Source organism: Haliotis rufescens, unplaced genomic scaffold (genome assembly GCF_023055435.1).
Source record: "Haliotis rufescens isolate VD_foot unplaced genomic scaffold, xgHalRufe1.0.p SCAF_1, whole genome shotgun sequence".
Classification (NCBI taxonomy): domain Eukaryota; kingdom Metazoa; phylum Mollusca; class Gastropoda; order Lepetellida; family Haliotidae; genus Haliotis; species Haliotis rufescens.
The window spans coordinates 88,233,577-88,259,459 of NW_025963779.1; the positions used below are offsets into that span (position 1 = coordinate 88,233,577).

Consider the following 25,883-nt stretch of genomic DNA (forward strand, 5'->3'; position numbering starts at 1 on the left):
CTTAGATGTTGCAAACTGGTCAAAACGTTTCCGTTTATCATCATATAAATTCCTAGTGGATCTGCGAAGGGCTAAGGAAACTGCCTTAGCTGCTCTGGTTGAATATCATCTTCTAGTAAGTCTGATCATAATGTTTCATGCATGAAGCTCATAGAGATCTGGTCTTGGATGAATTTGCATTGTGTGAGGAAGAAGAATTGACAAGTTTTGGGAGCTTTAGGATTGGTTTCTCTGTTATTGCGACGAGCAGTTGAAGGTTCTTCGGGCACATGATCTTCTGTAATATCAGAGGTATCAATGAGGGTGGTGGGAATGCAGAAGCCTGGAGTCCCTCCCAAGATATCTCCAGTGCATTGGTGGCCCAAGACTGAGGGTCCAGAACTGGTGAGATGAAGGTTGCTACCGGTTGAATCTGGTTGCAAATAGACCAACTGATGGAAACCTCCTTGCATTATCACTAGTTGGAATGCTTACAGACAGAGTATCCATTCTGTTTGGATGGCCTGGATAGGGCATTTGCCAGTACATTTGATACTCCAATGTGTGTCTTGCCTTCATTCAGACTGACTGTGAGACTGTACACTTGCAATGATAATTTCACAAGGGTTGCCGATCTTGTCATTCCTTGGAGATTTAGGTAGAATGCCAAAGTTGAGTTGTTTATTCTTATCATCAGAAACTTTTATCTCAAATGTGGCACCCAATGGGCTATTGCTGGGATTACTGCCTCGAACTCTAGGTGGTTGATGTTGATGATGAAACTTTTCTTCTGCTGACCATATTCCTGAGGTTATTTCTGAGTTGGGGTATGCCCCCCATCCTTGTAGTGAGACGTCCATGAATGGGTGTTGGTTGTAATCCGGCTTGTTCAAAAAGGTTCCTCCACAGTCGTTTGACTGTCCACCATTGAAGGTATTTCACCATTGGTTGCTCCTTCATATTGTAGATTAGACCAAAAATTTCTTTTGAGTTCTTTTTGGGGACCAAGAAGATTGGTGAGTAAAACCCTGGAGTTAAGTGAGTGAGTATGGTTTAACGCAGCTTTCAGCAATATTCCAGGGATATCATGGCGGGTGACACCAGAAATAGGCTTCACACATTGTAATCATGTGGGGAATCAAACCCGGGTCTTCGGCATGACAAGCGAACACTTTAACCACTGGGCTGCGTACATGTCTGGGTCTGTGAAGGTTGTTGGAGGTTTATGTCCATGGATTGTGATGATTCTCGTCTCTTCCGGTCAATGTCCTTCCTCTGCACAAGAAAGATGTATTGTGCAAAAATCTTCTTCTAATGGAGCACAGAAACTACACTTCTCAGGGGGGTGTTTTAGTGAGCTTTTTTGTGTTCTCTGGGAACACGGTTCAGGAAGTTTCCACTATCTTTAAGAAATGACATGAGATAAGCAATAAGTATGAGACAGGATAAGGTAAAATTTTGCATAATCAAGAAGAGTCCTGAAAATAGTTCAATCTGGTCTATGTGTGTGGGTGAAAACAAGAGCTGTAGTTCTTTATAATGATTACTATGCCATTGTGTTATTACAAGGCACATTTCAATTGTACGACAATGACGAGTTCAGTCAGAACATCCAACCTTTGTATTTGCGGCTATCCAGTTGGAGGTTTCACTATCATCATCACATTTCTTGATCCACTTTCTGAGCCATTTGCACTTCACTGGATCATGCCAGTTCTCTCCACATGCAAAACTGGAAAAAAGCCAAAATAATTAATGAAATCAATAATACAGTAGTTCCTTGAAACATCTAAATTACATTACATCAGTGTAACATGTGAAAATCAACACTACACAATGAAATGGTCAATGGTTTAACAGAGATGGCAGAGTATAAAGTTCTTCAGGCAGACATGTTTTATGTGCAAAAAGGCAAGAGACAAAACAAATAGTGCACGGCACTGTAGCTCACCTGGATATGTAGTCAACAGTTCATATATGCAAATTGAGAGAAATTAAGAGTATGGTGAAACAAAGTCAACATTCACAATTCTGGCCAAAAACCGAAGATATATAAGTTGAGCCCCACTACCATCTACACACATACTGACTGAGTAATGGGTATAAACAGAATTTATTAGTATGCCTGGCAGGGTGTCCAGTTCAACTTGTTGGGAGAATTTCTATATCTATTTCTATTTCTAATCTGTTTGTCTGTATACAAGAGTAGTTATATAAACAATACCATGGAATTGGGATTCGGAACTTTGTATTTCTATGTCAGGTGTACACACCACTATGGACAGAGTCAAAATCAAACTTGTTAACATTGAAACAGAAAAAAATTCTTAAAATCCAGTTGACAACCTGGTCTTTGTGTGTGCACAGTTCCAAGAAAGAGTACCGGTCCCTCTTAATTTTAGAGATCTGGTCTGAACAAACACACCATTATGAACAGAGTCAAAGTCAAACTTGTTGCCATGGAAACAGAAAAAATATATATTCTAAACAACCCTAAGTAGCAAAAGGCACCATTTAACAAACTTGTCTTTGAGTGTGCAAAGTATCATAAACGAATACCTATTAGTTTTAGAGATGTGGTCGAGAAACACACCACTATGAACAGAGTCAAAGTCCCATGGGCACAGGAAATCTAAAAATTCCTAAATAGCAAAAGGCACCACTTCAGCCCTTGATTAATACATGTACAAAGTTTGGATGAAAAATGTTGAATAGGTTTTTAGTTCTGCTCCGGAAACGACACCTACCTCCGTTGTTATGGAAACCGGGAAAAATCAAATGTTGAAAAATTCCTAAATAGCAACCCTTGGTTTATACATGTACCAGGTTTGAATGAAAAGTCTTCCACAGAAATGACACCTAGCCCTCCCTTTTGAGACTAAGTCCAAATTATTTCCATTAAAATTGAGAAATAAAATGCTAAAAGTCTGCAAATAGCAAAAGGCACTATTTCAGGATCTGTTTGATATATCTGACAAATTTTGTTGAAAGATATTGAAAGTTTTGATTTGAGCTCTAGAAACGAAATCCACCCGCATTTTAGAGAGACTAAGTCCAAATTGTTTCCATGGAAGTTGAAGAAAATAAAAATGTCAAAAATCCGTAAATAGCAAAAGGTATCACTTCAGGACCTGTTCGATATATCGACCAATTTTTGTTGAAAAATATTTAACGGTTTTCGAGTTACGCTCTGGAAACGAATGATTACAGACGGACAGGGCGTCAATTATTTCCCCCTGCATTATATGCTGGGGGGGGGGGGGGGGGGGATAAAATATTTTGCACTTAATCTTGTTTGAGAAAATAATTGAAGTAAGTAAAAAGGATATAATATGCTGCAACAGGTGTGATAAAATGAACAAACCAGAATGTGTGACTGCAGATACAGGTGACTGGCTTGTTGTCGAAGTAGCCCACTTTGACCACGTGTCCACAATCCGGTGCTGGGCACCACCGTAGTAACCTATTACACTACAACACAAACACAACAAATAATCACCATAATTGGCAACACTTAATAGGTACTCACCAATTGTCACTGCCAGTAATGGAGGGTTGTCAGTAAAGATGGTAACAGTTGGCAGTAAAACGTGCATACCCATATAAAGTACACGATAAACGTGATCATAACACAAATAAATATTGTGTACCTGCAATAACATTCTGTAATGATTTCCAGTTACATGAATCGTGTTATTGTGTGGTAATCAGTCTGTTATTAACTCTTGCTGACCATTGAACATCACAGTGGTTTAGATCATGTAGATGTTCCATCCATAATCTCCTAATGATTCCAAGTTGTCTACATACACAACATTAACAATATCTCCAACATTCACATGTATACCACACAACGGTCATAACCCAAAAAAGTCTCACCTCTACAAAACTATTTGTTATAATGAGTTGATATTTTAACTTGACTTTGGCATCGCTAATGAGTGACCTGCAATCAAATCAAGACATATTTAGACTCAGCTAGCCATGACTTCTTTCTGATTTCATCAAAAACAAGCCATGTGGTTCTGTAGGTCACCTCACGTTCATATATCAGGAACAGTATAGATCAAACTTGAACAGTACTTCAACATATAATCATACAGTAACAACAGATCAACATGAAGAGAACTCAACATAGACCTAAACAAGTGGAAGAGAACATAACAATGGATACATATCACTATGATTTTAATCAAATCTTGCTATGTCCACAGGATCATGTGAGATGTTATGTGAGAAATAACCACTGCTTTAACACAATCAAATTGAGTATTGTAAGCTTTACATTAAGTTGTATATTCACATATGTATCTCACACTATGCATTTCTTCCTTTTTCTTTCGATCCTTAAATGAAAACGTGCTTGAACAAAGGTTTCCAGCTAAAAACACATTTCATCCAAACACATCCCAACATCACCATGGTCACCACCCAAACAAATGAGTCACACACTGTAATCCCATGCAAAGAGACATACACTATACGATCACATGACTACCCACTGCCACATCATCCTATTTCCTAGAGATAACAGTGAGTGAATGAGTATTGTTTTACACCTCTTTTAGCAATATTCCAGCAATGTCACGACAGGGAACACCAGAAATGGACTTCACACATTGTACCAATGTGGGGAAGCGAACCCAGGTCTTTGTCATGATGAGTGAACACTTTTACCACTAGGCTATTCCACTGCACCTTAGAGGTAACAGGCTATAGGAGCTGTGATGTGTGGATAATCAGTATGGCATACAGGGTTAGAAATTAACTGAAAAAGTGATCCAGTCCACAGGGCTAACTGCAGCTGAACTTTACTAGCCCTGAAGAAGATCAGTTAGCCCAGACTAAAACAAACTGCAAAATATCAACAAACAGGCAAAGTGAGAGAAAGGTTCACATCAGGGCACATCCTGCTCTCATAACCAAGAGGTTTACATTCAAGGACAAACAATTTCTTAAAAGGGACATTTGATATTAATGAATATTATAACACAAAATTATCCATGTTAATATCTAACTTCGTATATGAAAAGGCAGTACACGGGTCAGCCATTGGTAAGGGGTCATTGTGACAGACATTTGTGAATGTTTTTACCGCGATCTACCAATGATTTGAAGTTATGGATTCAGTTAAGTTCAATGGCTGTTCTGATGCTACTGTACTGAGTATTGAGTTCATGTTGTAACTGTGACAATGATCAATGAGCCATAAAATATAATTGGCATATCGTACGTTTTTTTAGTAAGAGTAAGTTCAGGATCCAGCATTTCCTTGATAAATCTAGTCAACATGTTTCAGGTGCTATAAATGTTTAAACATGTCAGTTACACCAATAACGGTCCTGGCAAAATGTGTTTTGCAATTCTTAATATAAGTCACAAGAGATTGAATTATTATCAGCTTGATAAGTCTGTTGTAGAATAACTAAATATTCAGAGTCCGGTAAATAAAAACAATGCTTACATCATTGTATATTCAAGTGTTCGCATTCATTCTTTATCATATACAGTATCGCGGTATTGATAAATCTCGTAATCCACACAACCTGTCGACTGTTTACTTATGCAAATCTAAGCACGATATATTTCATCGCATGATCGAATACAGGACTCGTTGCGGTATGTCACGGCTACTTGTACACACGTTAACTTTTTTTATGACAGTTCCTGGGATGTTTTTGAAGTGGAATTACCCCTTCCTCCATTCAAAATTGATTAGAAAAAGAACCCATTTGTTCAAACGAAGTCCCTTGACCAAACCTCAGTTGTATGCAAAATTCAAAACAGGAAGTGATATACCATATAATCCACACAGCCTTACTTACTGCAGTAAGATTCACCAATGACAGGTACTTTGTTTACCGGACTCGGTAAAGAAAATCAGCATCAATCAATCCAATGAACAACAAACATTTTGTGAATCACATATTTAATAAGTTTGTAAGCGTGCCCCACTACGATCCATTATAAATTAACTACCGCGATAACATAACGTATCATCCTACACGGTCGCTCGATTTCGCGGGTCACTGTTACCACGTTCTGAAGTATACCCTTGATGTGCCTGGCTATTTTTAGTTTGACACAGGGTCAGGATATTTTCGACCAATCAGCAAGCTAAATTAATTACGACTATATCCGACTTGCTTAATATGTGGCACCGATTGGCTGAAGCAAAGCTACGGACCATACCGAAAATTAATACATGCAAAACTGACAATAGATATAGGTCAAGAAACCGGTTTGGGTATTTGTCATAAAAAGGGAGAGAATAATGAAACTGGTTTGGTTTAGCAAACGGAAGTGTTAATCAACATGCTTCGCTGTCTTGTTTGGCAACAAATACCTTTACGCAAAGACGTATATCTTTGATTTACGATAACAGTGTCAATTCGATATGAAATTAATATAGCCCAAGTCACTGCGTCCACGAGACCCACACATGTTACGCAGGTGCATTCAAACTTATTTTTGTGCGTCCAAGACGCAAAAACGCGCTCTTCAGCCAACACTGCTTTAAGGTTAGTTAGCCACCCCGGGCTAGCGTTCTGCGGATGTTCTTAGCCCTGTAGGAAATACTCTAGCCACGGGCTAACGGGCGAGCGTTAATTTCGAACCCTGGCATATAGTGTGTGAGACAGGGTAAGTATATAAATTTCAATCGAAAGCTTATTTTACAAACATACCTTATCTCACATTATGTATTTATCCCACGGTTGGACAGTGGGGCACAGAGACCCTAGCCAGAATAGACTACAACGATGGGACGTGCACGGGGAAGCTGATGCTAAACAGTGACACAAATAAAACACATTATAACACTGCCTAGTGTCATAAAGACAAAAACTGGTGAGCAGATAGTGATCTATTAAGCGTACGATTCATAATCGATCCAGCAGGGACATCAGACCACACCACTACCTCCGTGGGACAATAGGATGAGCCAGCCTGGCATCTCTTTCAACACTTCGTCAAAGCTATCAATCACACCTGAGGGATTGGCACATTCTGAGACGCCAAGAGGAAAGATCGACAATATCCATAAGAACATCTTCGCGCCAATACTGATATGTTACATGCACAAAGCAGATGTGGGTAGCTAAGGGTTCAGGACACCACCGAAACGGCCAGGCATTGCAGCACTTTGATGTTTAAGACCAGAGCTTCTACAGACAAGATGTCTCACCCTCCAATGGGTGCTCAGTTGTCTATCTGCGCTGGTGAGCCGTCATCAACTATTGCACCAGGACAAAGGGACCGAACTGGTGTAGGCCCTGCACTTAGGTGAAGGAGATGTCACGGAAACAGTGAGAAGTGAAGACAGCATCAGACTTCCAAAAACTGCCCTCCATGACGGCATACAGGGTCCAATTGCTGTGTAAGGGCATGATAGAGGTGACAGCTCTAGTCTCATGTGGAGTGGATGTCACAGGAGTGAAGGCCCGAAGGATAGACGAGCAAAGCCAAAAGGAGACGTGGTACGGGAGACTTCTGTGGTGGCCGCCGTGGAAAGTAGGATGAAGAGTCTCTTGGAGTGAGTGAGTGAGTATGGTTTTACGCCGCTTTTAGCAATATTCCAGCAATATCACGGCGGGGGACACCAGAAATGGGCTTCACACATTGTACCCATGTCGGGAATCGAACCCGGGTCTTCAGCGTGACGAGCGAACGCTTTAACCACTAGGCTACCCGACCGCCCCGAAGAGTCTCTTGGGGGTGCGCCGAAGTGGCATCGCAGCTTCAAGGTAGATGTGGAGAGCTCTAATTGGGCAAAGGAGATGTCTTCATGGTCTTCTGGGTTCAGGTGACAATGACGATCCTCAGGATGTCCCTCACACCAGAAGAGTGAGTGAGTGAGTGAGTGAGTGAGTGAGTATGGTTTTACGCCGCTTTTAGCAATATTCCACCAATATCATGGCGGGGGACACCAGAAATGGGCTTCACACATTGTACCCATGTCGGGAATCGAACCCGGGTCTTCGGCGTGACGAGTGAACGCTTTAACCACTAGGCTACCCTACCGCCCCCACACCAGAAGAAGCAACAAGAGGGATATTGACTTGGTGGAGCCAATTTTGTTAATACACCACACAACGGACTTAAATTGAGCCCAACATCATTTGAACATGCAATCTTCTTATCTTGAGTCAGACGTGATAGCTTTTCGCCACACTGCCGCCTTTGATCATGGATGGTACCCATCCTTACATCAAATTAGTGTTGTAAAATGTGCAATGAATGCGGAGGTAGCTTACACAAAGTAAATGTATTCTCTACAACTCAATACATGTCTACACAGGGTGGAGATGAGAAAGAGAATGATGTGGCAGGGGTAATCATTTGATTGTATTGTGTAGGTAGCTATTAGCATGATTAGGATTACCATGACGTTGGGATGTGTTCGGGTGAATTGTTTTTAGAAGCTGGAAACTATGTTCAAGCATGTTTCAACAGAAGGATCAAAACAGGATGAAGAAACGCATTGTGTGAGAAGGGATAAGTTCAAAAATCTTACATTACAGTAGCATCATCTACGAGAATATCACAACCGTAGGCAGCACATGTGATGGTCTGTCCCATGCCCTCATCCATGATCTTGGCAGTGAGGTAGTCTGCCCAGCATGTTGTACAGAACCGATGGCCACACTCCAGCCCCGTCATCTCCTCCTGTTTTCAACATTATGTCAATAACATTTATTAACAAATAATTTCACTCAAAGCTGAACTCAAGAGCAATGCATATATTCTTACAAGTTAGAAATAAATGTTTAGTTTCCCTTCTTGAAAAAATGATATGCAACAGTGTTGCCTTTTATCTAACAGTAAACATGGTACAAGCAGTTGTCCAGAAGGAAATATTACAAGCCCCTCACGAATTGTACTTGTCTCACAAAAGAGGATGTCAGTTTCACCAGCCTAGTCGCATAGATCAAGAGCTGAACTCCAATGCCTTTCAAGAAATCCATTTCTGTTAATTCTAATAAGATCCTACTTCGATAGATTAACTATAACTATATGAAAGAAGCGGGTGGTCCTTAACTTCTCTTGAGCAGTATATGTAAGACATGTTCATGTTAGTCAACAAAACTGTTTTGGCACAGATGGGTAATGTAAGGGAAAGAGTTCATTAGTTGTTGAGACTAATACCACATGGGGTGGTGGGTAAAAGACAGAACATTCTGGGATGTTCGTGCAGGTACTTACACCTGGCTTCTGATCCACACAACAGATTTCACAACATTCATCTTCCACAGCAGCTGCAGCCGACCGTGTTGTCCTCTAAAATCAAGGCAACAAAAATCACAAATGCTGACTTTCACATTGGCATTCAAAGTTTCACGAAAATGTTTTTATGTGTTTTTGGTATTCAGTACTGTACTTTGCAACAAGTGCGGCAGTTAGATTGTTCAATACAATGTATGTCATGTTTAAGTTGGACATGTCCAGAGAGAGTATCAGATCTTAACACATTGCACATGTTACAAGAAGCTGCTGGGCAGCCAGTAATTGACTCAGCTTTGTAAAAGATCACCTTTGAGTCTTTGCTACGGGATTCTCTCTTGTGAGGGTTGACGACATGAGCTTCTGAAAACAAACCTTCTTGATCTCCATCATAGTATCTGAAATCAAACAAAACAGGAAAAGAAATATTAAAAGATGTCTTAAACATACACTATGTCCTAGGCATTCATTGCATATCCCAACATAAATGTTACAATAAATGTTTAAGGTCCATCCCGTCTGTATCGAGACAAATTTATGATAATTGATACTAAATATACTTGAACATATAGATCCCACACCCAAGTGGGAATGTTATGTACATTTTGTTCCAGTTATGAACGCATGTCCCTATCTTAGACAATGTATTGTCGAATATGAGATGGCTATGCGATAAATCGCAAAGAACATAAAGAACATTGCACCAAGCTAATCATGCTAGTTGGTTACAAGAAAATCACAATACAATTTGACACTTTACATCAATGTTGCAGTAAGCATGGTAACATATCAACATCATCAACATGGAATGTATAACAGTTGAAATAACCTACTCATCAACATGATTAACATACTTTGGGTCCTTTTTATCTTTGTTCAATAAACATCATAAACATCCTTGATCATGTAAACGACACACCCAAGGAGAATGTCATGTACATTTTGTTCCAATAATGGACGCATTTCCCTATCTTAGACAATATATCGTCACATATTCAATCCACGTTGAATCAATCAATCGAGTTAACTTTGTAATCTGAACTAGGTAACATGGTCGATAGGAAAGTTGAAAGGAATGATAGCTATGTAATGCTAGTGCAATATGTTCAGCATGTTACAATCACAAAGACCTACAGACTTGACAACAAGGAAGCCCAGACTGACAAAAAAACCAAACCAAAACCACAACACCAGTTTGCCACTAGTCTAAAGACTGAGTCTAGTGAGATTTCTTCTGTTCTAGTAAGATCAGTTTACATTAGTCCATAAACAAAACCTAAAATTAACTGAAATTGTGAAAATGATGCCAAATTCAAGCTCCAGCTGCTGGATACAACAGACTGCAACATTGATTCACACAAATTATTACAATCCAATAGTTCTCATTTTTTAAACTTGGTGGTCATGTCTTACTATATACCAGTACTCTGCAACATTTCAGAACAAATTTGCAGTTTTGGGGTTGTTTTTTTCTTGCCATCATAACCAAGGTGGCACTAACCAATGTTTGACCGGAAGGACAGCACCCATACACCCTTCCCACTTATAATGCTTACCAGGAAACATGTTATTCATGCTGTGGCTTGTCATGATCAACACTAAGTTACAAATCAATATTGACAAAAGACAATCTCAACAAGCTGGACATAGTCAACTTCACCGACTACCATGCCCATGGCTATTGATATTTTCAAGCAAGTATTAGTAACTGCAGAATGATACTAGTGACATTATGTCATAATTCAATTTTTTACCTTTCCATCAATTTCTCCTTGTCCCATCTGAAGTGGTTTAACAAAATTCTTGTGATTGTTGCTGGTATCTGAAAACAAATATAGAAAACCAAGATGACACAGCATGGTCAAATTCAGTTACAATGAAATTGTAAACCGTGAATTAATTATTAAAATGTTTTTTACGTCTGTGAACATTATTTCAGTCATATGATGGCATCAAACCATCAACATGCAGTGATACATGAAGCAGATGCATTGTAACATCACTAGACTACCTTATATACTATATATATACTATATAGTTTCCACAACCATTTTGGTGGACTAAAAGTGCATAGTGCTGACTGACCAAGAGTCACAATCAAGGAGAATCAGTGAGACAGCAAGATGTGCCATCAGGTCCATGTGGCTTATTCTGCTTCCAGGTATTACGTAGGCAGCAGAATAAGCCATAGGGACCTGAGCAGCAATTGAGTAGTTATGGTATAATGCAAGATAACTCTGAATACAGTTTGTTTAATAGAACAGAGTATTGCCTGGTACCTTCATGATCTCAGCTGTCAGCATAAACCATGAAATTTACAATCTTTCAACTCTGTTTATTTTTCACCAAAATTTTATTCTAATAAGAGACCCCTATTTCTAATTTGGGAACGCCCTGGGTGATTATTACATTGAATACTGTAGTTCCTATTCTTTTTATAGTGTATCACGATCTCACAAACTGACAATTCAAGTATTGTGTGTAACTATGTATCGATGATATCGTAGGTACTGGTGAATCAGCCCTATTGTTTAACATGACGGTTGTTTTTTATAAGAAAAGTTACACTTTGATTTGCAGACAAGAGCAAATGGAAATAATTGAACCAGTCATCTGAATTATTAAGAATTGATCTATAATATAAAATTTGATTTTAGTTAACTTAACTTGACCATTGCTGACAATGCATAAATCATCAAACATTAAACGGAATGTGGTAATCCCCCTTCACTATTTACACAGCTGATATATATATATTGCTGTCTTGACACAATTATTAGTCCTTTGCAAAATAAGGTGTAATACCCTACAACATGCACAATACATAACAGTAATGATCGAAAACGTACCCTCAACTTTAACTGTTATTTAAGAAATCATAGCTCCTGCTAATATGATGAAATCTGACAATCATTCCAATTCATGATGAATTATCAGCATTCATGAATAGAAACTCTGAAGACATGAAGAAGAGTCTTTATCCAACATATTAGTAAAGAATCTTTTACACAGTTGCTACTATCATGACTTCCAATTATATTTTTCAACTTGCAACATACATGTTATTCCTAATTAGATCAAGAAATTGATGATGTTGATGATGAATAGGGTTCTACAAATACCAAAACAACTTATCACGTTAAGAAGGCTTATGAAACAAGTTACTTTCAAGTACAAGAAAAGAAACATCAAAAACAGAATGAATACTGGAACACTTCTGTCAAATTTACCAGAGTTGAATAAGCCCCTCTTGACAAGCTTCATGGGAAATTTAAAAAAAACATTTACAACCTACATAGATATAAACTGACAGCTAGCACATCAGTATGGTATGTGATATCCAACATATCAAAATCCCTAAATTATGTCTCCACATCATAATAAAAGTATAAACTTCAGATCCATGTGAACATGGTGAATGCATGATATTTCTGTAAACATTGTTATACTTCCTAATAACTCATACTGGACATAAGATGAAATATGGAATCATGTAGTAATGCAAATGATTAAAATTCTGTGAAATGCACAATGGTTTACAGTCACAGGAACAATCTATTTTTAGATTATGATCCTGCTGACAGGAGTGAATTTGGCGTAAATTCCTAAACTTGTCAAATCATCAACATGCATTGGTTTTGTCAGTACCTGAACTACTGAGTTCACTTCCTTTATACAATCGACCATATACTGCACAATTTGATCAGCAGTCAGAACTTCATATTGGAAATCCTCTTCTTCTTGTTTTTCCTGAGCGGATGACTCTGCGTTCTCCATTTCCATGGGCAGATCATCATATTCTGAACTCTCGGATTCCGGGTCATCCTGGAAGAAATCTTCATCGCTATCCATCACAAAATGGATGGTTTAACGATGGTAATTACTCGATATTTACTATGGTTTGTTGATGATATTTGTCCCCTTCTATGATCCGTCTTGAGATGTGTGTATTCACGTCTGTGACGTCATCTTCGGAGATTTCCAACAGGTGTGATGCTCGTTCTTGTAGGCTAGCAACGCACCGCTATTACCTTCGATAACAACAACATGTATTGCAAATATAAGAGGAACCAATATATATACTATGTAGTGTGCCAAATACCACGCATTGACAACAATTACTTTCTACGGAGATGACATCACCTTCGGAGAAACCATATCTCTTTGCATTGTGGGTAGTAGGAAACTACATTTTCATATCTCTTCAAGGAAGATCGATAAAGGGAAATAACTCTAATCTACCATGTTAATAACAATGTAAATACAGAAATATTTATGATAATTTTATGTTTACAATTCAGTGTTTGTGATGGGTGGTGGTACGTATCAAACAAAAGGTAAATTTCTATATTTTGTTATTGACGTAATCTTTTTTTTTTAATCGTCACTTTTTCGACGCATCCATTTTTAACCACTGAGAAAGATTTATTATTTTCACAGATATTTGATAAACCAATAATTCCCTTAATATATTGAAAACTTGCCCGCTTTGAAATTAGAGCAAACATTTCTCTCTTTTCTGAACTGAAAAATACCAAAAGAATGAGTGAGTATGATTTTACGCCCCTCGCAGTAGTCCAGAAAAGTAACGGGACACCAGAAACGTGCTTCACACATTGTACCCATGCGGGGAATCCGGTTCTTTAACGTAACAAGCGGACACCTTAGTGGGGTATCCATGTAAAATACCTGTCGGTAGGTGGGAAAAAAATAAAAGCAATTGAATTATTTTTTAGTTTTCTGCTCCACACAGGTATAAAAAATAAAGAGAGCCTGCAACACAGCTGTTGCGTTAAGCAATGCAAACCTAATGAATCAAACGGAAACACTATCGTGTATCTATGCATCCAATCAATTTCAGGAAAAACAACAAACTTCATTTTGATTCCCATGTTTAATACATGTCAACTTCAGTGGGTCCTTCTTTAGAAAATATTTTAGGTGCAATATGCTATCAGCTTGTTGGGGGGAAAACTAGCTAATAATGTGGGGTGTTTTTTTTCATTTCAACAAAATCTACAGTCGGCGGGTTCGTAAAGAAAGTAAAAACATGTGACCGAAGTGCAATAATCTTGAACGCGACGTTAAACCCATTTTCACCTCACCCTTATAGGTGTGATGAGGGAGTCTATATACTTCTATAGACTCGTTGTATCGTCTCCCTCGTGTGATGGTGCACTTGTCTGGCCACTCATGGGTTTTATTAACAAGCAATTAGCAATCGCTGATATACTTAGCAATTTGCCTGGCATTGTTCTTTCAATGGGAATGAATGGTTTTATTACCAACAACCAGTACACCATAATTAGAACTGCGGCGACTCACGCCCAATACCTATTACTGCTTATCAAATGAATGAGGAATGATATGTCAATGTCAAGGACGCCCTTGCAATTACCGTTATGATGAGTGTAATAGAAAATGGTGATAATAAAAATGCGTTATAAATACATCGATGGGTAATGCTTCTGAAAATACATAGGTGACACTTAATCTATTGTTTCCCAAATGCCATCTCAACGTCATACTTACAAAAAGAACAATCTCTTAGAAAGAGAAGCCAAGCACGCTTATCCCCCAAAGAGGCACCACCCGAATAAATGACATATTTAATTATTTCCCGATTATATTTAGGAAGATATCGACTCGGGGTATGAAGAGATTATGTGGGGTGGCCGATCAAGGAGGAGCTTCAAGACAAAATATATACAAGAAAAAAATAATATTTTGCTCTCAGATTAAAAACAAATACTGGATGTCCAGAAGAAAAGATTAGTTGTGAAAAAATGAAATTAATCTCTATTAACAGCAAAAGGTGTGCGTTTCGGTATTACTTCATTAAACGAGGGAGATTGTATGTGCATCCCAGGTTAAGCACACGACACTAACTTGGTTGATTTTCAACCCCAATTGCTTAACAGAGACATTGCTTCACATTTCTGAGATATGTCACGTATATATTTCATACAGCATACAAACATATCAAACAGTAATCGATAATTACAACAAAACTAACCATAGGCACTGAAAAGCAGTATATGCTACAGTACCCAGACTAGTACAAGCAACCACACACACGAGCATGTACGTCGCTATGTCAGTGAAATAATATTGAACTCGACCAATACGCCATTTCACCCCATCTTACTGCAGTTTCCTTAATTGGAGAAGAATTCATTGCTTAACTGTTAATTTATGTAAGAAAACTTCCATTTGCACACCCACCCATATTCGAGGTTTCTATGAGGATACATTATAAACACAGTGCTACAAATCATCTATAATGTAATGTGCATTATTAAGATGGGTGTTTTGCCAATTGTTTGCAGATATTACGGGAATGTTAAAACCTTTTATCGCGCCGACAAAACGCAATGCTATTTTTATGGCATTTGCAATTTTCATTTTTCAACAAAGTGTGTGTTTCTTGTGGATTGGGCTGCTCAAATAAGGACAAAGTGGGCTCTGTAAACAACCGTAGCAATGCTGTCGGCGAATGTAAGATTAATCCCTTGTTTCACGTTTGATAACAAGTTTGAGCACGGGTCGTATGTACCGTATTACTGATGGAGAGTAACGACGTAAAACATTTATCATATTATGGTTCGGTAAAATTCAATGTTTATGTTTAATACAGCATATTTTACTGTCCCAATATCCCGTGGGATAACCCCAATGTATTCGCTCAGTTCGTGTAGTTTACATCACAGGTCTTAACCTATGCAAGTTAATAATGGAAACCATCTTCCTGTGGCGACAAGGGCGTTAACTGACTATAGAAGTCCCGTTTCCACTGGATGTTTATTGTCAGTTACCGCCCTTGCCTCGGTAAGATGAGGAAACCAGCCTGGGCATTTTATCGCCCGACACACATCAATCGTCAGTCACACAACTCGAAACTTTATAATAATTGCTGCCACTCTGATAACTATATTAGATTGTACGTACGCATCAAACGGTGTGGCTTGCAGAATATATATTTTTACATACTTTTAAAAAAGTAGGGGATCATGTATTTTAAATGTGAATATATCACATATTAAAACAAAAATTTGTGTCGACGACAACATCCTATGCAAGAACGTTTTTGTCTGTAAAACGTACCGCCAAAACACATCATATAGTTTGCGCGTGCCTCGCGAAGTAGCGCCACACACGCGTAGGTTGTCATTCCAATCTCATAAAATCAGTATCAGTTCTCGCTCCCGCTGAACTGAGATCTGATTTTAATGAGATTGCGTGTCATTCCTGATTTTGACACTTTCAGGGAAGGTCGATTAATCTCTGTGGACCATTATTTCTGTCAGTTTTATTGTTTCTGCGTATCATACAGTTGTGTTTTGGAGGATTCATTCATTGGTGTGTATTATCAGCGATGAGATTGAGAAATGCTTAATCCATTGTACCATATTTAGAGATATTTTTCACTAGCATATTTGATAGCAGGTGTTTTTCCCCATAGTTGGAATGTCGGCGTGTTTGCTTATCCCATTGTATAAAAAGGGGATGTTTATGATCCACATAATTACCGTGGTATTTCATTGTTCAATTTTGGTAAAATATTCACAACTGTGCTTGAATCGAGAATAAGGATTTGGATACAGGTCCATGAAGTTTTACACGAATGTCAAGCAGATATTAGATATGACGTCTACAGCTGATATATATATATATATCTTTATGCCAAAATTATTTGAGAAAATCAAAACACCTATTCTAAGGCATTGACAGAAATAAGTTATTCGTTTTCACCGTTTTGCTAAGGTGCCGTTTTAGCTATAACGCATTCTGTGGCCTTGTGACGAAACATGGGAAAATGTTTAGAATTCTGAAAGACTAACGGGATTGGGTGGTCAGGCTCGCTGACTTGGTTGATGTAAGCCATCGTTTCCCAACTGCGTCGATCGATGCTCATGATGTTAATCACTAGATTGTCTGGTCCAGACTCGATTATTTACAGACCGACGTCACATAGCTGGAATATTGCTGAGTGCGGTGTTAAACAACAAACAAACAAAAAAAACATACTTGGCCATAGAAAGGAAAGTTACTCAGTACTATGGCGACTAACAGGATCGGGTGGTCAGGCTCGCTGACTTGGTTGATGCAAGCCATCGTTTCCCAATTGCGTCGATCGATGCTCATGATGTCAATCACTAGATTATTTACAGACCGCCGTCATATAACTTGAATATTGCTGAGTGCGGCGTTAAACAACAAACAATAAAATATAGAAAACATACTTTGCCATAGAAAGGAAAGTTACTCAGTACTATGGAATAACCTTTTGTTCCTGAGGTGTTTCAGAAGCAAATCATCATATACAGCCATACGCCTTTTCCACCAAATGTTTAAATCTGGATATTTGCAACACTGTTTGAGCCCAAATCACAGGCATCAGTTATAGCCCACACAAGGTAAACCAACAAGCACGCAGAAAAGAGACCACATAAATTTATTAAATAACATTAACAACAGTATTACAAATGAATTATGAAAATACAAAATACAATCATTGATGAAATTGTTCAAATATACATTGCATATAAATTCACAAAATACATATATACAATATTTCATGAACCAGTGGAGAAACATCTCAGATATATTTCTTAAATCTACTATGTAAAATATATACTTCATAAGTCGTATACGCCTTCTCACAATCGAAATATAGTATAGCAAAGTGATTCAGACTTTAGAAAGAAAGCAAACTTAATAGAAAAAATATGAGTGAAATTTTTTTACAAAAGTATCATTAACAAAGAAACGATGCCTGATGTAAACATATGTCGCGAATGATCAATACAGTTAAATGTTACATCCGTGTACATTACACTGTTCAAACACTTCCTTCAACAACTTTGAACTTTCTGAGCATATTTACGCGCACGAGTTACGAACAATATTATGCATTGCTCGCATCTACATGGGATGGTTTAGCTTCATCTGGTGTAACATTGTCATAATTGGGGTTGCTCACTCCCGAAACATCTCCCTCATCAGCATCCTTGGAAAAGAAGGCGGACGCTCCCCCGAGTGACACTCCGAATCCACCCCTCGAGGTCGTAGCAGGGATGTCAGGCACAAGCCCCTTGGTCAAGGTGTCTTTGTTTTTGTATCGGCGTCTGTAGTACAGGAAGCCACAGACGGCAGCGGCGATGAGCAGTGCACACACGATGGGGACTGCAATGGCTGCTGCTGGGGGCGCGTTACTGGAGATCTTCTGAGTAACAGGACCTCCCGTGGGACCGGTAGCAGTAGTTGTTGGCAGCACCCCTGGGGAGGGAGGAAACATGTAAAATAATACAACATATGTAGTCATGCTAAGCCCTGGGGAGGGAGGAAACAGGTGAAATAACACAACATATGTAGTCATGTTAAGCCCTGGGGAGGGAGGAAACATGTAAAATAATACAACATATGTAGTCATGTTAAGCCATAGGGAGGGAGGAAACAGGTGAAATAACACAAATCATATTAAGCCCTGGGGAGGGAGGAAACAGGTGAAATAACACAACATATGTAGTCATGCTAAGCCCTGGGGAGGGAGGAAACAGGTGAAATAACACAACATATGTAGTCATGTTAAGCCATAGGGAGGGAGGAAACAGGTGAAATAACACAAATCATATTAAGCCCTGGGGAGGGAGGAAACAGGTGAAATAACACAACATATGTAGTCATGCCAAGCCCTGGGGACGGAGGAAACAGGTGAAATAACACAACATATGTAGTCATGCTAAGCCCTGGGGATGGAGGAAACAGGTGAAATAACACAACATATGTAGTCATGCTAAGCCCTGGGGAGGGAGGAAACAGGTGAAATAACACAACATATGTAGTCATGCTAAGCCCTGGGGAGGGAGGAAACAGGTGAAATAACACAACATATGTAGTCATGTTAAGCCATAGGGAGGGAGGAAACAGGTGAAATAACACAAATCATATTAAGCCCTGGGGAGGGAGGAAACAGGTGAAATAACACAACATATGTAGTCATGCCAAGCCCTGGGGACGGAGGAAACAGGTGAAATAACACAACATATGTAGTCATGCTAAGCCCTGGGGATGGAGGAAACAGGTGAAATAACACAACATATGTAGTCATGCTAAGCCCTGGGGAGGGAGGAAACAGGTGAAATAACACAACATATGTAGTCATGCTAAGCCCTGGGGAGGGAGGAAACACAGATAAAAAAGCTCTAGGTATCCACTTTTAACATGGCATTTGACAATTTAGAATAAGGATGTTTTTCACAAAATAATTAAGGTATGAAAATAATGTTTACTCCATGTTTGAATAAAGTATATTCATTGCCAAATGAAAACTGGTATTGGTAAAGTAATATGGAATGACAGCAATCGTGTGGCTAATGTTCCATAAAATCCAAGCAGAAGAATAATGCTATGGAACAACCAGTTTGTACTGACTCTTCTAAATTTCCCAGTTGGGCCCCTAGTCATTCATCCATTCATTATCCTCACCTGAGCATTGTACACCGGCATCCTCGCTGTGTGCGCAGTTGTGTATGGCAAATCCGTTAAATGAACAATCCTGTATGTGAGCTTCATTCCCTTTGCAGCCAACATTGTCCATCCAGACTTGTCCCTTACCCTGACCGTAAAAGGCCTTTTTCATGGCCTTGCCCTTTGCAAAGCCGAACATCATGCAGACAACGGTGGCGTCTTGGTCGTCCCATACGTCGTCACAGACGGTGCCCCACTGGTCGGGTCCCTGAAGGTATACCTCCACTCTACCAGTGTTGTTGGTTTGGCCGTCAACAAGACGAACGTTTGTTACCTCTGTGGAATAGACGGATGGATAACATTTCAAAGTTGGATATGATAAGTCCAAGTAATTTGTAGAGTTGCAAAAAAGCATATCACGAATATTAAGGAAATTTAAAATTTATATAAAAAAACCCTGTCTGTTCTATATTAAATAATGTCCCAATTGTGCCATATTGCCGAACAAGCCCACTAAAGAGGTTCAGGTGTTCCGACCTGGTTCCTTGATTGATCATGTGTTATGTGCCTATAGCGTGGGTTGTTCCTCTTACATTTAACCACTCGTTTGGTTTGATCATAATCAGGTCACCCTGATGTCATTGTACTAGTTAAATGTAATAGTATAACTACCATTCATTTCTATTGTAGTCAAAGACGGAAAGAGAAGAACATATGCCACACTGATGTTGTAAGTGTGACGTACATACATTTGTGATCATACTTACTGATCTCTTTATTGTAGCACTTGGCTGATGCTGGTCCAATCCTTTTACAGTAAGACGACCAAAACAACCTGTAGATGGACAACGTTGAATAGAAACCATCATTCATACATGTAGGCAGTGTGGTCTCATTTCCGTAGCATTTAAAGTAATGGAACCATATTGGCCTGTTGTCATTTGCGACCATGTAGCGGGCACTGGACACTGGGAGTCCGTCCACGTGGCCGAGGCTCTTACAGGCAACCTTGGCGGTGTTGGAGGAGACGGAGGCGTCACAGATGGTGCCCCATTGGTTGTCATACTTCATTTCAACACGGCCTTGCAGGGGGCTGTCTCCCGCCGCGCTAACCAAGCGATATTGTACACCTGCAATTGGAGACGTTAAATATCAAGTAACATTAAACACGAGTCTCATTTAATCTAAAATACAATGGTGTTAGTTCGATAACTCGACATCTTCCCGCGGAAAGGTTGTTAACTGACTACAAAAGTCCAGTGGAACCCCGACTGAAGATAATGAATTGTCTTAAAGCATTATGCATGTATTCTTATTGTTTGTTCAATAACAAGGGAACATCCATATACGACCTTTCTGATAATCAGTGATGAAGAGAAGCAATGACCTACCAGCGTTCCTGTAACAAAGCAATCCAGCTCTTGGGGCGTAATAGTCACACCACTTGGTGGTACTGCGAGCCTTGTATGCACACTTTGCCAGACTGTCCTCATTGCCATTGCAGACCACCTCCGTCATCAAGATGGGGCGTGTCTCGCTGATGATGTGCTGACCGGTACTGTGGAAGGGGTTGTATATTGCGGGCGAGTAGGCAACGCCCCCTTTGAAACGTAGCTGCTTACATGCGACGTTAGCTGCTCGGTCGTCGAAGCCTGAGGCGCAGACGCTGCCCCAGATGCCGTTGATATTTACCTCCAGAAACCCATGGGTATCCGCAACAAGATCGTCAGCAATGAGTCGAGGCAGGAAACCTGGTGTTTGTAACATGCAGAAACACAAAAAATTAAATACCAGTTTGTTTGTATTTAATTCGTTAATCTCAAAACATCGAACTACGTTCATTCTTGTCAAGATTTCGTCTCGACTGGATGGTTTTTTTACAATAAACTTTAGGTCTTTTTGTATTGTACTTCAACAAAAACAAAGGAAAGTAGTTCACACATGTATCTCATAACTCATCTTTTCTCACAAAACTGTTTACATTTTGATCTGGAATATATTTAAGCAAGTTTCTCAAAGATATGGAAATATGTCTAAAATCTTACCGCTATCAGTTATAGGGTCGTTGGAACACACAACAGAGGCGTAGGTTCCACTTTTGCAGGTTGTTGATGCTGTCGTAGAGCACTGTTTGAAGTTAGCCTCCCGACCATTGCACGTCACCTGGCCAATGCCGATTGGACCTTCGGTTATACCGAACAATGACCCACCGATATTTACGCCAAAGGTGAAGCCCATTGTCCTACAGACGACTCGAGCGGCGTTTCCGTCAAAGCCGTTGTCGCACACGGCGTTCCATTTGTTGTTGGCGTACACCTCTACAGCGCCCATGGAGGCGTTGAGGCCGGTGTTAAGCCTCACTGGAAATACATCAAATGTGGTATGATTATTGTAGGCAGATATCACTACCAACTACATTTACCGAATTCCCTTGCATTTGTAAAATAACTGACCGAGCAATGGCCATACATGAGTGTTTCAATATGACTGGCTGACGTGACAGCTATATTGGGAAATCCTTTTCGAACCACTTGAACATATATTTCAACTTCACTGGTCCAACTGTTTCTGAGCACAATATCATAGATCTATGACCTGTCATTGCTGTTATATTATGTTGTATTTGTATATGGACCACTGGCCTCAAGTATAGAAATAAAGAATTGAATTGAGTAGAAGATGTTTAAAGACACGGTGGACGTACAACCATGCCATGACAAGCTCAACGGGGGACAAAGGATTATTTGGCATTTCCATTAATCTGTTGCTTGTCGCAAAACAGGAATAAATTGGATGGGCGTTGACTCGATGACTTGGCTGGCGGTATGTTATTGTATCCCGGGGGCGGTGGACGTAATCATTATTTACTTGACTAAGGCTGATTTCACACATAAACATAGACTATTGCTATTCACACATAGACTACTGCTTTTTACACATCAACTGACTTGACCTTCATTCAGATTTTGTAAATCCTGTCGCACATTTTTTAACAGATGCATTTACATACACATTCTCCATGGTGTGATCAAGTAGAAATGCACTAGCGTGCTCACCATTATCGACACAGAAAACGGAGACGTCATCGCGATGACTCTGGCACGACCAGTAGCTGAAACCCGAGACGACCTCGCTGTTGTAGCCGGAGTGAGGGCAGCTGTGGAGGCTGGGTTCGGAGCCGTCGCACTGTAGTCCGCTGAGCCACATCGGGCCACTCCCCTGGCCGTAGAAGGCGTTTGGTATGGCGTAGCCGTCCTTGTAGCCCATCTGACGGCAGAAGACGCCGGCCTCGCGGTTATCGAAGTATCTGTCACACACTGTTCCCCACACACCACCTACAGACATCTCCACACGACCGTAGTTCTGTTGTGTTCCATCGGGCGCCACCATGCGGTACTGGATACCTAGGGCAGGATGCACAAGGAAGGGTTTCAGTGCAGCAAAATACAGATAATAATTCATCACTTTACGTTTTTGTTTTTTTTATTTGTTTTTTTATCGGTTTCTAAGACGATCGTAACTCCCGAAATTTAACATAGACTTATGATATGGAATGGGGCACATGGCTATAACGATCCCAGGGCTGATCGCCCTGAGACATCTGAACACTGATTGGTTCCGAAAATAAAGAACAGCGGACGGGGTTTGGGCTGCTTAAAATCAAAATGTATCCTTGTAGGAGGATGCCTACTTTTGTCTCCATTGAAGCAGATAGCTGAAGCAATGTCGGCGGAGCTGCAGTTGCCCAAACTCTTCCTGTCATTGTAAGCGCAGTCTGTCAAGGACGTTTCACTTCCGGTACAGTTCACGGCGCTGAGCCAGAAGGGACCACGTGATCTGATAGGATGGTAGTTGTATTTCACAGAGTGGTGGTAGGCGATACCGTTGTCGTAGTGCAGGCCCTTACAGAAGACTGCAGCCTCCGTGTCGGTCCAGAAAGTGTTGCATATCCGGCCTTTCGTGTCGTAGTGCTGCACAGCGATCTGACCACTGTCCGAAGTAGAGTCGTCAAATCCGAGGGTGTAGGCTATCGAGCGTAACAAATGAAAGTGTTATAAAACATTAGTCTGTCATAGTTAAGCTTGGAATATAAGATTCTCAAACCGTGTTAACTACGTAAGTACATGAATTACTATATTCATAATTGTTACTTTCTCACATGCACCCCTCATAGGAACACATAGATATCCAACAAAAGTATGTGCAAATTCTGATGTAACTTACTTTCTTCGACCGTGTCTGAGGTGTTGAAGCAGACAACGGAGGCGTAGTCGTTGGAGCAGGTGCCGGGTGTAAGGCACGTCATGGGGTCGGACTTGGTACCGTCACAATTCATCGTTATGTTGGGCAGGAAGCTGCCGGGGCCGTTGCCGTACCAGGAGTACCTGACGTATTTCGATCCATAGGCTGAGCAGCACAGGGCCTTCCCATCCACAAAGCCAAGACTTCTACACACAGTCTTCGCGGTGAGGTCATCAAAGTTGGTGTCGCACACGTAGTGCCAAGTGTTGTTCCTCCAAACCTGAACTGGACCTTGCTTGATGTCCGGGGAGAACCCAGACGCCAGTTTGACTGAAGGCAAAGCGGGGGCAAAATTGATGATCATACACACGCAATCACAAACTTCATCAGAATAGCACAGTGACCATCAACGCCAACAAGTAGGGCGAAGCATACATTATATAGTGTATAAAAGTATTAAATACATCATATCAACTCACTGTCTCCGTAGCAGGTGATGGCAGCGTCGTAGTTGTGGTTCATGCAGTATGTACTGGTTGCGACCTTCCAGCCCTCATGTGGGCACTCTGCCAGTGATCCTTCGTTGCCTGTACACTGGAATCTACTCTCGTACACGGGCCCGGAGGCGTTAGGGTACTTGGTGTTGTAATCCACCAAGCCTACATTATATCCCAGGCCTCTACACATGACCGTAGCCTCCCTACTGTCGAAGTAGGAGCGACATACTGAACCCAACACGCCATTGACAGACACTTCCACTCGACCTGCGTTCTCAGGGCCTCCATTGGAGAGGCTGTAGTAAATACCTGTGTGGGAGAAGCTCAGTTGTATCAAAATGGTTGTGTCGCAGAATTCTCTCGAAGGGCCACATTTGGTATCAGAGCAACAACCCTTTCACAGTTTAAAAAAATAAAATAAAATACTTATACCTTTGGCTGAAGACACAAAACACACATACCGAACCATTCGCCACAATGTGCAATCAGTACAGTGTTGGCATAAACAACCTACTTGCCGTCTTGAGCGCACTATTCCAATAAATACGTACCCCACCTAACCAACGTTTAGACCAATATCCAAGTAACCTGATAAACGCATAGTGAGGCCGAAAGCGAATTTATAAACCATTGATGTATCTGTTTTTGATACACGTCGCAGAAAAAAGCAGCAAGAATAACAAGTCGGAGAGTTATTCGTGGTACAATAATTGTTGCATATTAATTTATTTCCATCTTTGCACTGAATATCATCGAAATGATCATGTGGAGAATCGTTCACTGAATCACCGGTAGTTCACTGGGGCAAAGGTAACATATATCTCAGTGTGATGCTATTTCCGGGTCATCATACGAGAAAATCACACACGACAATACAAGTATTGATAAGGTCTAGTAACCTATTATTGTACAATTTTAATTTTTTCCTGCTTGATATCTGACATCGCCGTGTATGGTTTTCAATCACACCCCATTATAAGTAAAATATTATTTTCGTTAAGTTTCCTTAAATTTACGTACCAACATTGTCACCGCACAGCACACCAGCAGAGTGGGAATTTTGGCATGACGTCACTTTACCCAGTTGTGTTCGGGAGCAATCCACTAGACGGTTCTCTGTGCCGGCACAGTTCGTTTTTGACGTCCAGTAGGGTCCGTTGTCGGCATAGAAGGAGTATTTGTAGTGGGTGTAGGCGTAGCCTTTGCTGTATCCCAGTTCTCTACACGCCACAGTTGCATCTTTGTCATCCCAATCATCAGTGCAGATACGACCGACCATGTTCATGTAGTTGACGATGACCTCGCCAGTGTAGTTGTTGCCGTCAGCGAGGGACCATGTGAACGCTGAATGAGGAGTTCCAATTAGAAGGCATAACATATATTGTAACTGAGGGAAATGGTTGGCAAACAGTTACTGAGTATTTGATTATGCATTCTGTATGAAAGGAAATGACGTGTAACTGATTTGAAAAC

General features: G+C 40.3%; 2 protein-coding genes across 2 annotated transcripts in view; both read right to left on the reverse strand.

The window, feature by feature from the left end:
* Positions 1–13,378, reverse strand: part of LOC124118913 (E3 ubiquitin-protein ligase arih1-like) — a 30,799-nt gene extending 17,421 nt beyond the window's left edge. The window contains exons 1-8 of the mRNA XM_046481223.2: positions 12,850–13,378; positions 10,956–11,023; positions 9,512–9,599; positions 9,184–9,258; positions 8,495–8,646; positions 3,859–3,925; positions 3,344–3,450; positions 1,597–1,711 (exon numbers count right to left, since the gene is read on the reverse strand). Coding sequence (XP_046337179.1) covers positions 1,597–1,711; positions 3,344–3,450; positions 3,859–3,925; positions 8,495–8,646; positions 9,184–9,258; positions 9,512–9,599; positions 10,956–11,023; positions 12,850–13,053 — 876 coding nt within the window. The 5' untranslated portion in view covers positions 13,054–13,378. The remainder of the gene's footprint in view (positions 1–1,596; positions 1,712–3,343; positions 3,451–3,858; positions 3,926–8,494; positions 8,647–9,183; positions 9,259–9,511; positions 9,600–10,955; positions 11,024–12,849) is intronic.
* A 4,262-nt stretch (positions 13,379–17,640) lies between these two features.
* The window catches only part of LOC124118905, an 83,363-nt gene continuing 75,120 nt past the window's right edge, over positions 17,641–25,883 (reverse strand). The window contains exons 58-67 of the mRNA XM_046481212.2: positions 25,431–25,754; positions 24,393–24,719; positions 23,896–24,243; positions 23,363–23,698; positions 22,728–23,075; positions 21,717–22,031; positions 21,063–21,422; positions 20,439–20,801; positions 19,690–20,007; positions 17,641–18,480 (exon numbers count right to left, since the gene is read on the reverse strand). Of these exons, the coding sequence (XP_046337168.2) occupies positions 18,110–18,480; positions 19,690–20,007; positions 20,439–20,801; positions 21,063–21,422; positions 21,717–22,031; positions 22,728–23,075; positions 23,363–23,698; positions 23,896–24,243; positions 24,393–24,719; positions 25,431–25,754 (3,410 nt within the window). The 3' untranslated portion in view covers positions 17,641–18,109. The remainder of the gene's footprint in view (positions 18,481–19,689; positions 20,008–20,438; positions 20,802–21,062; positions 21,423–21,716; positions 22,032–22,727; positions 23,076–23,362; positions 23,699–23,895; positions 24,244–24,392; positions 24,720–25,430; positions 25,755–25,883) is intronic.